Source organism: Gymnodraco acuticeps, unplaced genomic scaffold, assembly GCF_902827175.1.
Source record: "Gymnodraco acuticeps unplaced genomic scaffold, fGymAcu1.1, whole genome shotgun sequence".
Classification (NCBI taxonomy): Eukaryota; Metazoa; Chordata; class Actinopteri; order Perciformes; family Bathydraconidae; genus Gymnodraco; species Gymnodraco acuticeps.
The window spans coordinates 8,216,387-8,231,841 of NW_022991154.1; the positions used below are offsets into that span (position 1 = coordinate 8,216,387).

A 15,455-nucleotide genomic window follows, 5' to 3' on the forward strand; every position below is an offset into this window, starting at 1 on the left:
TTATAACATGATTTCGGAATTATTGGCATGGAGTCGGACAATTTTCTAACACTTCCAACATTTCAAATGAAAATGCCTGTGTGTGTTATCTCACTTTAACAACAGTAACGTGTTGTATTGTGACAGTCGCCTGCCGTTGCTCGAAACAAAACAGGAGCTCATGAGATCATTTCTTTGTGTGTATATCCTCTGATGTCAATTTATAGAATTATAATGTGACAGGTTCCAGATATAAACAAGCAGTATGTGACAGTAAAGGTCAGGGTCAAGTTCCCTGCCACGATGGGTTTGGCTCCCAGACGATGACTGGAAATCAAAGTGTTTTGTTTGCAGGGTGACTGTCGGTGCTGGGTTTTCACTCCTGACAGATACAACTACAGTAAAGGCTTAGATCCCTTCTGGGAGCTGCCATAAATACCGCAGGGTCATATCCCAGCACGCTATGAGGTAGAGATCCAATGCGAGATATGTCATGAAGAATTAAAAGTATGTAAGAGTATTAGTGTCAGTGTGGGAACAGTGATCGAATTCCTGCATATCGGCACACTACGCAATGCTTCACATGACAAATTATCGTTTTGAAGCAACATGGCGGTCATGATAAAAGCTTTCTCTCTGTGAAGCCATTTGCTTGTGTTTTAGGTCTTACATCATAATATGCTGCATGTATCCACCCAGTGGCTTTATTAGACAATTTGTCCAAATGTGCAATGTGCAACGCCTGGTGATTTGTTATTCTAAGGCAACAGAAAACTGAAACAAATATAAATCTATCAAGCAATAGTAGTGTGTCTATGAGTGATACAGTACTTCGGTGAAATAATGGACTTATAGCCTGACAGAAAGACTCTTCAAAATGTCCTTTTCTTCTGTTGGCTTGGTGCTTGAACTTTGTAATTGAGTTGCGTGTTCAGCAAAATCAAGCATGACGGACACGCGGAAAAAAGACTTTACATAATTAATACTTAACTTGTAATTACATTAGGCTTGAAAGGGCCTTTTCACAGCCCGTCTTGTGCTGGTTTAGGAGAGGAGGTTCTGCTTTATTCAGGTGGGAGTCGGTGTGAAAAAGCTCTGGACAAAAGCTAATCTCTACTTACACTTTTTTTAGATGGATGACATGGAACAATGACAGGAAACGTCCCAAAATCTCTAACGTGTCTTTCAAACATGTCCATGTATACATTTAGATTCATTGCATTCAATATTCTGTTGAGTAGCTCTCCATTACAGTTACTTCTCTGGTTCCAACTTCAACAAAGTATTTAAATGCATGTTTTCATATGATTTGTGTGTATTCAAAAGTAGACATACAGTAGGTTGCTAATGTAATCAATCCATAACTATATACAGGCAACACATGCTGGAAAAAACTATTAAATAAAATGAAAGGGGCCCAATTAAGCGCAAGTGTTATGTAGTGATGTCATTATGTTACGTAACTACACATAGGAGTCCAATAGAGGCGTTCAAGTTTACATTTCCTCCCAGGACATGAGAAGTTGCGTGTTTATAGCGTTCTTCTAATAACACCCATTGACTTCTTGCTTTTTCACAGAATGTCTTGTCCATATGCACTCTGTGGATTCGGAGAAAACTGGCACCAATGACGACTATGGGCTTTGTTTTTGTAGCTCAAGCGCCAGGGGGACTGATATGATTTGATCTAGCAATTTACTTTTTATTCTACTCTGATATTTGACTTGTAAAAGACAAAAGGTATTAGAATAAAAACAAAACAAAAACTCCACTTATACTTCACAGTATCAAAATGTAGGGCTGGATTGAACTTTTTGGACAGTCACCGAGAAGGAAAATCATTCACTTAAATGCTGACCTTTCATGTTTTACCTTTGCAGTTGAACTCACACATGGTAGAGTCAGATGCTGCTTCACACACTACAGTCAAACATCACTTACCTGTCAGTGGATATGACTTCACGTTGACAGCTCATAGTTCATTTGTAATTAGTAGATAGTTGGATCATAGAATGTACCAAAATTGAAAGGCAACAGTGAGTCATGTTTTATTTTTTACTTACATGTGTGAAGGTGACATTGAAAGGCTTTATAACTTACTGGATTGGGCGGTCCGGGCCTCAATGGGCTGAGTAAACACTCCTAAACCCATCACAGACTTTGCTGCCAGGGAGAACATGTAGAGTGTGTCTGGCTTCAGACCTTCCACTGCATAGGAGCCGGCTGGGCCAAAGGTGGCATGATGCTGTGGAGAAAATTCAACCATGAGATCATTAAGCAAAGCTATATACACAAGTGACCCCCACCCCAACCCTTTTAATTATCGGATGTTGACATTTTTTTATGTGACTGTTTTTGTTATTTGTGACCATTGTCATAATTGTGATTAGTATTATTATTATTATCTGGGTTTTTATTTGACAATCCCTGAATTCAGTATGAAGTGAACACAATCAAAATACCAAAATCCTATCATGTGCTTTCTTAAAATAAGTCAGATGAGAGAAGGCACTGATGCTTGTAGTAAGGATGTTGTCTTTGGAAATAAAGATACAATTCTCCTTCATGACACATACAATGAATGAGATAATGCTTCATTGGAGAATGTGCCACCTGTTTTTGTATGTCCTTTCAGTTTTGATGGTAAATGTTGTCGGCAGTGCTAAATTGACTGCAATCCGTGCTCCCTTTATCTAGTTCCGTTATGACACTAGCAGTGGCGGTTCTAGAACATTTTACATGGGGGGGCAAAGGGGGGGCAGGAGGTCATGCCAGGGTGGCATGGGAGGGCGGACAGTACGTGGTATTTTATACTGTATATAACCTATTTATTGTTAATTCATGCCCTAACACAAGTGTTCTTAATGCACAAGAGAAACAAGGTGTTCAGACAAACAATCGGGTGCCCTTTGAGTCCCCCAAGCTTACCTCAACCATTTTAAATGAAAGGAAACTACAACATGTATTTTAAAGCAATGAATTAATGGAACAGGTTGTTTTGCATTACAATGTAAAATTAAATATATATTTAGTTTTTTAAAAATTGGTTTTCTTAGTATTAGACAGACATATTTGCATGTCCTCACTAAGCATTATTACATATTAATTTAATATTAAACAAATCAAAATGGCCAATTATCCCAAAATGTTGCTGCTAATATAATCATATGCTTGTCAACTTTAACTGATCAAAAATCAATTCTGAAAAAATACTTGAATTATCTATGAAATTGCAATATTGTCCCTCAGTTTGTTTCAACCCCGTCACGCCATACCATTTACCCTCCTATTAAAATAATGGATCAGTCCATGTGTGATCTGCATTGAGGGAATTACATCACAAAAGTGTCCGTTTCTTCTCTTACCTATATTTCAGTTTTTGTATTTTCAGATTAAGATTGACAAGCTCAACATTTCAATTTATAATTAAGTACACAAATGACATCACCCATCTCTTCAGAGAGCTACAGGTGACCTGTGCAGCAACACATTTCAATCAATATTTGTCAATACTAAGAGCTGCTAGATTGAGCTGCTGTGATGGAATATGTAAGGATAATAAGAACATACCATGTGGTCCAGCTGGAGTTTCATCTGCCTCCTGATCCCTGCCTCTGTCCCTCTTTCTGACACTTCATCTTTATTCCTCACATATGTTTCTTCTTCTTCACTAATGTCTTCATCTCCTCCTCCTGCTCTGACCCTCCTGGTCTCTTCATCTCCTCCTCTTCCTCCTGCTCTGACCCTCCTGGTCTCTTCAGTGAACTCTCTTTTCCTTTTCCTCTTTCTGTTCATCCTGATCACTTCTCAGATGTCTTTTTGTTGTTGTTGAATCACTCCTATACTCTGGCCTGCAAGAGTCTACTTGTGAAAAGCACTGGTACAAATGCTTGTATAACTTTACACGTTAGGGCCATGTAGCCTAGCTAATATGTAGCATATCATATAACATCAGAAAGTATTGATCAAGCGCACACAGGCAGCTGTGTTTGGATCCAGTTTTTACGGTAAAGGATGTATCCTGGTTTCATTGATCTGGCCTCATGGCTGTGATGTGTAGTTTACGTGGATGTAATAGTAGGCTACCGCGTAGTTTAGCAAAGTGATTGATCTCCCAGCTAACGCTGTCTGCGTAGTATTTTGTAACGTAACGCCCCAAACAGCGCCCGTCTGTTAAACGCTATCGATTCAAACGGCAGCGTTTTATTAATATTTAGTTTCAAGCTCTCGTCCTTAGTAAAAACAAAACTAGTGGAAAGGGAAATGCTCCCAGGGGAAGCTGATCCATAGGTGCTGGGACAGCTCGCTCCCTCTCTGCAGTGGTGTGAGCCGCGGTCTGTGTGAATGCCGCTCCGCAGTTTAATGCAGGGCTGTAGCTGCGTTTTTAACGGGCCTAAAATTATATTTAAAATGATTCACTTTTAACTAATGTAATGCTTGTTTTGTTTCTTGAGAAGCTTGTGGAAATAGTGTAGGTTTGTTTTAGTACAGTTTTAGGGAAACAAAAGTTAGGGGGGCAGCTGGGGGGGGCAAGGCTCTACAGTGGGGGGGCAGTTGCCCCCCCTTGCCCCCCCGTAGATCCGCCCCTGGACACTAGACGGTAAGGAAGGTGGACCCATGACCAACTACATGCAGTTTCAGCTTTGATTTTGACTCTCTGAATCTGGGTTGCCATGGGGGCACGGACATATTATAAGATAATTTAGAGTATACTGTAGCTGTATAGAGAGGCTGAGGCACTGCTGAATTAGCCGAGCAAATAATATTGCCAGGCCTTAGGAGTTAGTGTCTTGTACAATGCATCCTGATGTAGGTACAGTATGTAGGTATTGCAGCAGGGAGGGCTCCACAAGCAAGTTAAAGTTATAGAATGTAATGAGGAATTAATTATATTGACTACATTTACCAGTACTGGTTGCTACTGTACATAAAAAGGCAAATCTTCCCTATAATCATTCACAAGGACACAAGTTGTAACAACCAATGAAAAAGGAGCAAAAAGGTGTGTCGTCAAATACAACAAAATAATGCGTTATGACAAATAGCAATATAATAAATAAAAATAAATGTAAATCCTCTGTGAAACGTATCATTTAATAATAATAATTTAAAGAATAACAATAATCACAGACTTAAAATGCATCCATTTCTTTAAGCGTAAAGAGTTTAAAGGTGTTAGTGACCTTGTCCAGAGGGTTGCTCTCCTCCCAGTACAGCAGTTCAAAGCTGATGATTGGCTCCTGGACCGGCCACAGCCAGGACAGCATGATGCGAGAGTCCAGCTCGGCCTCAGCCTCAAAACCAGACGGCTGAGAGGGAACTGGAGGAAGAAACAAAGACATGAAGAGGCTTAAAGATAGGAACTGAGAACGAGACAGTACATGGTGGAGATACACAATCAAACTCAAGGCAAATGTAATTTATGCAGCCCAACATCGCAAATTACACATTTCTCTCAGCGGACATTACAGACTGTACATCCTCTGTCCTTAGGCTCAAACTTCCCAAAAAAAAGAATGATTGTAGGTCTAGATGTAAGAACCCTCAGTGAATGTGGAACGAAAGAGGGAGGTCGGCCACAGAGAAATGCCAATACTCATCAGTATTCAGAAGAGAAACTAAGCTGAAGAGGTTTAAAGGATGGAATCACCTTCAAATGCTCTTAGGTGATTTCGATTCATTTTACTCACAATTGTCAGCAGGAGCCCTGAGAGGCAAAGGTGTTTTTTCTCTCCTGTGCTTCTGAGAAATTAAATTAAAGTTTTGCAATCACTATCCTTAATATTTGTCATCTTTGAAAATAGGTGGAAAATACCTTCATCACAGCCAGATTTGAGTGATGTCACTATGTCACAAAAGTAAACATGGACTACAATGGAGGCGTTTCAGGCAGGGGGGGAGTGTGTGGGAAAGAAACTCCCTCTGGAGGGAACTTTGGGATTTTAGCCTTTGGAGACCATTTACATGCACACAGACCTATAGAATACACTACAGGTAACGGAAAACCCCCAAAAATCACAACAGGGCCCCTTTAATAGAGGATGGATCTACAGCTTCATGATCAGTGTGGATAACACTTGGCTCTGTTCCAACCCTCCTTCTGTTAAAAAGTACAAATGCTTGAACACATTTGAGTGTATGAGTTGCTTTTAAAGTTCCCAGAGCTTCTGGTGATATGATGTAATAGACAGTCTCAAAATAGATGGCATGACTTGAGAAAAATGTGACATTAATAACAGTAATGTGCTGATAAAACAAACACTCCTTCACAGTCAAGTTACTAGACTTTATTATACGCATTTAAGTCCAAATGATTCATGTCGGCCTACAAGGGTGCTGAACTCTATTCCAAAAATAAATAAAGTGGGTCAGCTGTATTTGGGTGGTTTAATCTCCTATTGCAGCTCTGTCATTCTTCTTCTAGTCACAGTAAGCTAAGAAAAGCATTGAAAAACAGGCTCTCTGCGAATGAAATGTTATTATTATTCCTCTATTTTCAGTTCACTTCAGGATAAAGTGTGTGAAAACTCAATATTAGACACACGCGCACAGAGCTGGAGATTTGGAAGAGTACAGGAATACTAGATATGAACTCCGGAGAGCTTTCAACAGCGCAAAGGGACAATACAGAGACAAAGTGGAGGCTGACTTCAGAGGCTGTAACACGTGCGCATCTCTCCCAGATGAGCTGAACAGTTTTTTGCACGATTTGAGAGCAGCCAGGCTGTGGAGTCACAGGAGGATCAGGAGCCCTGCCCTTTTGTTTTAGACAGGGCAGATGTGTGTAAATCCTTTAAAAAGGTTAACGCACACAAGGCTCCTGGACCTGATGGCATCCCTGGCCGTGTTCTCAGGGTGTATGCAGTTCAGCTGGCAGAGGTGTTCACAGACATCTTCAACAGGCCCCTGCTGCAGTCTGTAGTCCCCACATGCTTCAAACACTCCACCATCGTTCCTGTCCCCAAAAAGACAATAATCACCAGCCTCAATGACTACCGCCCAGTATCACTCACCTCCATCATAATGAAGTGATTTGAGCGGTTAGTCAAAACCTTCATCACCTCCTCCCTCCCTGACTCTCTGGACCCCCTGCAGTTTGCCTACAGAGCAAACAGGTCCACAGACGACGCCATAGCCCTCACCATCCACACTGCCCTCTCACACCTGGACCAGAGGAACACATATGTGAGAATGCTGTTCATTGATTACAGTTTGGCCTTCAATACCATTGTGCCCTCCAAGCTAGTCATCAAGCTCAGAGACCTCAGGCTCAACAGCGCCCTCTGTGACTGGAACCTGAACTTCCTGACGGGCAGACCCCAGGCAGTGCGGGTGGGAAACATCACATCCTCCACCCTGATCCTCAATACCGGAGCCCCTCAAGGCTGCATGCTCAGCCCTCTCCTCTACTCCCTGTTCACACACGACTGCGTGGCCACACACAGCTCCAACACCATCGTGAAGTTTGCTGACGACACGACCGTCATCGGCCAGATCACCGACGGCGACGAGACGGCGTAGAGAGAGGAGGTTGAAAACCTGACATCTTGGTGCCAGGATAACAACCTCCATCTCAACGTCAGCAAAACAAAGGAGCTGATTGTGGATTACAGGAAGCAGCAGAGAGAGGGACACGCCCCCATCGCCATCAATGGGACTGCGGTGGAGAGAGTCAGCAGCTTCAGGTTCCTTGGTCTTCACATCACTGAGGACCTGACACGGACTCTTCTAGGGCTGAACGATTAATCGATTTTAAATCGAAATTTGAAATGATGTGATTATCAAATCGCAAAGCGATTTTTTTCTTCTTGTTTGTCAGTCATCCACACCAATCAGAAGTGCTGTGCTCCACATGTTAACAAGCCATTGTTAACCAATCAGAAGTGGCCCATGATAGAAGGTGATAGACAGATTGATCCAATCACCTGCCAAGTATTTTTTAAAGTGCCTGCCCTTTCCAAATGGCTTCCAATGGAGCTTTCCTAGATGTTTGGTGAAAGAAACCATCTGAGTCAGGTTAGTAATGCTCCATCACATGTTCTACATCTATTACAGGGTGAATCTTAAACTGAAGCTTGACTTTAAAGCAACCCAACGGAAGTTTCATTTAAGTTTAGTTATTTAACTGGTAGCTCGGGCTGCGGGGGTGCTAGAGACGGGAGCATGTTGATGCGACCTTCCTAGCCGGAGATATGGCCGCATTTTACAATAAACTTCCGTTGGGTCGCTTAAAAACAAATATCGCTAATCGAATCGCAATATCTGTCAGAAAAATCGCAAATAGATTATTTCCCCAAATCGTGCAGCCCTAGACTCTTTACACTACCACCATCACCAAAAAAGCTTGACAGCGGCTCTTCTTCCTCCGCAGGCTGAGGAGGTTCAACATGGACTCCAGGATACTCTGCAACTTCTACAGGAGAGCATCCTAACTGGCTGCATCACGGCCTGGTACGGCAGCTGCACTGCCCGGCTTTACAGAGGGTGGTGAAAACTGCAGAGAACATCACCAGGACGGAACTGCCATCCATGGAGGACCTTTACTCCCAGCGGCTCAGGAAGAAAGCCCTCAGGATTACAAAAGACCCCCATCACCCCAGCCACAAACTGTTCTGTCTGCTGCCGTCTGGCAGGCGTTACCGCAGCAACCGGACAAAAACCACCAGACTCAGGGACAGTTTCATCCCACAGGCAATAAGACTGTTAAACACCTGAACTGTTGAAACAACATCCATAACATTCATCTGCTACTTAGTAATTATGTATCTATTTCTCTAATATATCATATTCCAATAACTTGCAGATAGACTCTTATTGCACTATTTCAAACTATTTTTGTATTTACTATTTACTTGCACTATATTTCTGTTATCTGTGTTATTGTGTTGCTCTGTTGGAGGAGCCTGTGACCTAAGATTTTCATCGTCATAACTACACTGTAGCTATGTTCGTATGACAATAAAAACCTTGAACCTTGAACTGTATGCTCCTCAGTATCCTTGCAGATATTACCCGCTGTGTTCATCTCAGCTGGTCTGATGGACTGATGTCTCACATTACACTTCTGCTATTTATTCATTTTCCAGGTGATGTGGGGGAAATCAGTGTGATCTAATTTATCCCAATTCACTGTGACTTAATTTGTCTGCTTATGTCCCTTGCTCTGACACACACATTTAAGTCAATGTGTGGCTTGATGCAAACAGCCAAGCATCAATCTAAAAGACAACACTCTACAACAGTTTGAGCGTCTGTAGGGACTGGAGGTACGGCAATTCCCGAATCCATTTCCTTAATGGAGGTGTCATTAGAGGCTACCACAGCATTTTGCCTCCAATGACTGTTAGCTGTACACTGTTGCTTATGCCATGCTGCTGGTTGTGTTGTTGTTTCCTAGTACATTAACTCAAAATTATTTAAAACTGTTTTTACAGGTATTATTCCATCATCAATCGACAACAAAATAACATGGATGGATTTCAATATAAAATAATTAGTTTGAAGTGTAACAACCAATAAAAAAATCCTAGAGGATGCAAAATTGGATAATTGATTACTTTTGAGTAGCAGTCTTACCATAATGCCATGCCGTCGCCTAATTATTTTTATTTATTATAAAACTGATTAGCACTTAATTTCCTTCAAACATTGCATGTTGAGCTGTTGTTTATATCAACAGCACAGTCAAAAAGCAAGTGTGTTTAGCACACATAATGAGTATATTTATTATATTATTATTTGATTGTGCTTTTCCACTCACACTAGCATTGAACAGTGCAGTGTTTTGTATTACTTTTAATATAATATACTTTAATATTGTTTTAATATTGTCTGCTTATCTGTATTATTGTGTTGCATTGTTGGAGAAGCCTATGAAGCCTGTGACCTAAGATTTTCAACGATATAATTACTTTGTAGCTATGTTAGTTTGACAATAAAGAACCTTGAACCTAAGGGCTGAAAATACAGACAAGTGTCTCAGGAATGGAAGGAAACCTAACCAGAGCTCAAGGAGAGGAATACAAGAACTACTTCACATGTATGAGTGGACATAGATATGATGGCAAACGACCGCTCTGCCTGCTGCAGATGAAAAGGGAAACTCTTTGTGTGCAAGGCACATAGCTTTTTAAGTTGGTAACATATATATGTGTTCACAATCATCTCCACTGCATCTAAGTAGCCAAGAATAAATAAAAACAACATTGTGAATAATTGAGTGTTAAAAATGTGCATTTGCTAGAAGTAAATTATCAAAAATATGTTCACTTCCTGGCTCTACCTCTGTAGCTACAAAACAACCTAGCACAATTCTTACCCAGTGACCCCCTGCTGTGTGAAATGCAGTGTTAAAGTATGAGTGTTTTGTGCCATATCTTGGCACTGCCATACTGAGCGTGTTCTCACCTCCCTGCTGGGTCTTGATCTGCAGAACTTCAGAGGGAGGCCCGTCTCCCACAGAGGTGAAGCCCAGCACCCTCAGGCTGTAGGTGATATCAGCGGTGAGGCCTGAGATGGTGGTGAGCATGCTGTCGTCTGTGTTGTGTTTCTGCCAAGCGCTGAGGGGGGCGTCGTGCTCCGAGCTGTAGTAAACCCGGTAGCCTCGGATTTGTCCGTTGGGCTCTTCTGGAGTTTCCCATTGGACCAGCATGGTGCTGGAGCTCAGCATGCGCGCCTGGATGTGAAGAGGAGGGGATGAAGGGGCCTGCTCGCTTGTACGGGTGTCTACAATTCCACTGGGAGGCCCCCGCCCGACGTTGTTGACGGCCATGACACGAAACTCATATTCCGAGAATGGGCTGAGGCCGCCAATGCTGTATCGAGTCGTGGCTACCCCGTCTACTTCCTGGAAGCCGTTGTCGGACACTTTGGCACGGTACTGGATCACATAGTAGGATACTGGTTCTGGGTTGCCAGAGTCCCAGGTGAGGGTGACACTGGTGGCCGTGGTTTCTGTCACAATGAGGGAGGTGGGTGGCCTGGGCAGAGCTGTTAAAGAGCAGAGAAAAAACTGTCAGATATCTGAAGGAACAACTGCTAAAGCTCTGTGGGCATGGAGCTGCTCCACAAAACAGGCTGTGGGTTCATTATCATTCAGAAGCCTCTCCTCATCGGCACAGGGCCTGTGTTATGTTCCTGTTATGCTGCCACGCAGGCCTGAACCCATCTGTAGTCTACATAACCACAGCTGGAGTTCATCACAAGTTCACATTTTTAATGCATGTACACAGAAGAGATACTATCCTGAATTTTTACAAGATAGAGCTAAACTATTAGTTATTTTCATATGGAGCCCTCAGGTGTCTTGGAGCGAATCCAATTACAGTTCATGCACAGAAGTTCATAAATTGTGGACACAGTTTAAAAAATGTATGCTCTTGGATAACAGTATTTGTGTACACAATTGAAAAGAACATAAGGTTAAACAATCATGGACATTAGAGTATTTAACATATAACAAAACGTTTTTTAAAAGGCTAAATATTAAGCGGCTTTTTTTAACCTCATAAAATATAATAACATATACTATGTACTTAACAGGGTAACCAGAAAATGCATGTCTATGTTATAAGCCTACTTTAGATAATGTCAGATGTGTACCTATCTAGGCAAAGTGAAAGTAAATAAAAAAATGACGACATTTTTTAAATGTTTTCTCTGTTTAGGCAACAACAAAAAACACCCCAATTTATATGTCAAGGTTAAATTGGCATCTCAACCCTACTATTGTTGTTTTGTGAGAATGTGCAAGTAAGTCTGAGTAATGATTACATGTAGTGTTTACTTGGAGGCTTGGACTAACGTCAAATCATTTTGGACCCTCCTTTTTGCACCCAGGCACCAGACCCCCTTCACCCCCTCTGTCTATCCCTAGCTGATGGTGACTCAACATTTGCCCAGGCTTATTACGCACTAAAACCCTCTGCAGGGATAAACCTTTCCAATTTGCACAATATTTCATTTGAAGAATTGCTAGAACATTAATTTGAGAAACAATTATCTTAGGTCGAAGGTCCAACATTTGTCAGAGTTTTCAACCGCATTGTACGGTGAGAAGCAGTGGAAAGCTAGTGAGAAAGCATTTGATACTTTTTGGAAATGAACTTACAAATTGTAACTTGAAAAAATAATTTCATATTGACACTGGCATTCCTGGACTTCCATACAACTAGGGCTCAGTGAAATCGCTTAGTTCTTGGACCTCTTTAAAACAGTACCAATACATTAAACGATGCATTACCAAGCACAAAAAACATCTCGTAATAGGCACGTGATAAACAAATACAATCAAATACAAAGCGCTAATTGAATTTGTCATCACAAAATAATTCAGACATTTAGATACTGATCCAGGTTTCTGACCTTTGACAATGATCTGGGCCGTGGTCTCGATCATGCCCAGGGAGGAGATGGCCACACAGGTGTAGTTTGCAGACTGGCGAATGTTGGTGAGCTCCAGCACGTTTCGGCCAATCGGCATCTCCTCCTCCCGGGTCAGCTCCACCTCGCCGCTCACCCACTTGACGAAAGGCATGGGGGCACCGACCGCAACGCAGGTGAGGTTGACGCTGCCGCCGGGCATCACCTCGTGATTGGTGGGGGGGATGGAGAAACGGGGAGGTACACGGCGAACTGCAGGAGGTAGAGAGGGGGTGTTAGACAGGATACTGAGGAGGGGGGGTCACGGGACCACTGACAGACGTCATGAATCACTGGCCTGGATTTTACTGTGCACCAGTGCGTTAGAACTAACAGCTGTACTGTCCCATCATGCTCTTAAGTTAGGTTTAGACTATTTTATACAGAATTAAGGTTGTTACGCTCTGAATTCTTCTCCTGCTATCTAAAAGTCTTTATTAAACTGGATACAGGCAGGTTTTAAACTAGTTATTTGGCTAACATGTTATATTGGAAATACTACAAGTGTTTTTGTTCTAAAGCCCTATAACACAAGAACAGTATAACTAGGCTACCTCAGGTTATTCAGAAATGTGCGCCGGTTGAAGAAATCTTTTGTAGTGGCCAAACGGCGGTACTACAACGTACGTGTCAGTCTCAGGACTGACACGCACGTACATAGCATTGGCATTATTCTGAATCATTCATCACCCTTTATAACAGAATATGTCATGCCCCCCCTTTAAGTGTGACCATTCAGAAGAGATATAAAATATAGAAGTAGTTTTTGTTAGACATGTTTCTAACCATAATAATATAATAAATATTCCTATAAATTCCCCTTAAATGTCATTCAGAAGCTTCTTGGTCTCACCAGTGTAAGGCATTGTGCTGGAACGCTTTACAGTCTGGAACTAACACACATTAGTTTGCCCCTTGGAGCCCCATGATGCTCATATGGCATTACCTATTATATACCAACTTTTCTCCAATACATATAAATTAGGGTTCACTTGGAAATGGAGGAAATTGAGAGCCTGTGCCTAAGGCGTGTGATTTCTCTGGAGTATCTGGGGTTTCCTGCTGGGCTGCAGGGATTACAATGCACCTGGAGTCTTCTGTGCTGCCTGTGTGGAGAACTCCCATCTCATCCTGATGCTAAGTCTGTAGAAGATACTGAAGAATCCTCCCCTATTGTGAGCTACCTTCCATAGAAATCTCCCCCGTCCTAAGAGCTGGGATTTCATTACACTGCATCTGAATTAGTGTAACAGTACTGCGTGTCAATACATTTGCAGTTGGCCGTGTTGCACAAGTGAAGCTCTCTTGACTTAGGCGAGCACAGAGTCATGAAAATCTGACTCACAGAGTGTAATATAAGCTGCGGGCTGGTATATGGGTGTGAGGCGCTAACACTGCGGATCAGAGGCTTTTCTTGAGGTTTGATCTTGGTTTAACCACAGAGAGGGAAGAGTTCTATCACTGTGTACTTCAGAAATAAAATCAGATGTAGAAGTAGTGATGGTAACTGGTAAGTAGCACTGGTATAGGTACATTATGTTTTGCTGGACCATGACTGATCATTCAGGGACTTCTTGAGTAATTTTGTCGGGGAGGGGAAATAGTCTTTTGGGCACTGATCATACAAGAACAGCATTGTGTGCTGGCATAGGAAGAAGCACACTCAGAAACCAGACGGCTGGCATTCATTCCTGTGGAGGCTGAAGCACTGGAGAACATGATGTAGAAGAGAAGGAGGATGAGAGGAGAAAGAGAGCTATAAAGGAGTAAAGGAGGAAGATTTAGGGGCAAACTGCTAGGTTAGTTGGGTGGGGGCTCAAGGGAAATCTTTCTTTCTGTAGCTGGTTTTATGTTGGATGCTGGAGGACTTCAAATTAGAATGTTTACAACCCGACAGCAAGGATATTTATTTTCAGGATTAATACCATTATCGATCAATGAGACGGTGCTAAGGATCAACATGGAAACCAAATACCTCTCTATTAGAAGTCTATGTTCAATTGTTTGCTTCAATTAGCGCATGACTAAAAGTCACAGAATATTTCAATAGATGTTGTCTTTATGTCATAATTGTCAATTCATGATAATTCTTCATTACATTTGTTTAATGGTTATGCAACATGTATTACGATATAACGAGGCTTCTTCATATCAGTGGATGGTCTACTCGGTGCCTTCTAAAGAAACTTCGTATTGTTTTATGTTAAGAGACTTTAGGCTGGGTTCAACCTCGAATATATTTGAGGATAAATAGATCTCTCATGAGCTTTTATTGCATGGCAGTTCTGGGACAAGAATCTACATTTGAGCAGGTGCACAGCAAAAACCAGGACTCTACATTTCATAACCCCATTGATCTTCTGTTGGTAAGTGGTAATACTACAGCCAGTAATACATCAGAGGTCTCACTGATAGACATCATAACATTGGAATACCTGTTGATATCCTTACCACAGTGAATGGGGGGTTTGCAGGACAGTAACATAGGATGAGTCAACCTCAGTTGGCCAGCATAGCATCAGAACTGTTTCTAATTTAAAGAATCTAAATGTTAAATTAACATTTTGCAAACATTTCAGTTTTACACGAGTGCAATTTGAATCATGTGTTTAGTAGCTTTTCCAAATGATTCATTCTCACAGAACTAAAAGAGAAATGTAAGAAGAACCTACTAGTTATGAATTAAGGAAGGTTATTTATGGTGCTTAATCAGCCAAGTGATGTGTAAAGCCAACATTTGTGTAATATGCTCCGTTTAGCCTTGGGAGAGTCCAGTCAATAGACAAACCTTAGATTGAGGAGGAGAAACAATGCGCATTCAGCCGCTCTAAATCTGAGGCCATGGTTCTCAGCTGGACATTTAATGGACTGTCTGCTCCGAGTATTGAATGAATCCTTACCCCAAGGGGTCTTGTTCTCAAGTGAGGAAAATAGAAGGGCTGAAGACTAGGAGTAGCGGCAGCGGTATTGCAGTAGCTTTACTGCACCATCTGATGCAGAGAGAGCTGAGCCAGAAGGCAAAGCTCTCAATCGTTCCTACTCTCACCGTATGGTCA

At 41.8% G+C, this 15,455-nt stretch overlaps 1 protein-coding gene across 22 annotated transcripts in view; it reads right to left on the minus strand.

Moving 5' to 3' along the window:
- The window catches only part of ptprfa (protein tyrosine phosphatase receptor type Fa), a 315,231-nt gene that overhangs the window by 84,896 nt on the left and 214,880 nt on the right, over positions 1-15,455 (minus strand). For all 22 annotated transcript variants that reach the window (XM_034237428.1, XM_034237408.1, XM_034237427.1 and 19 more), the window contains 4 exons: positions 12,343-12,612; positions 10,387-10,968; positions 5,163-5,299; positions 2,080-2,224 (listed from right to left, as the gene is read on the minus strand). In XM_034237428.1, coding sequence (XP_034093319.1) covers positions 2,080-2,224; positions 5,163-5,299; positions 10,387-10,968; positions 12,343-12,612 — 1,134 coding nt within the window. The remainder of the gene's footprint in view (positions 1-2,079; positions 2,225-5,162; positions 5,300-10,386; positions 10,969-12,342; positions 12,613-15,455) is intronic.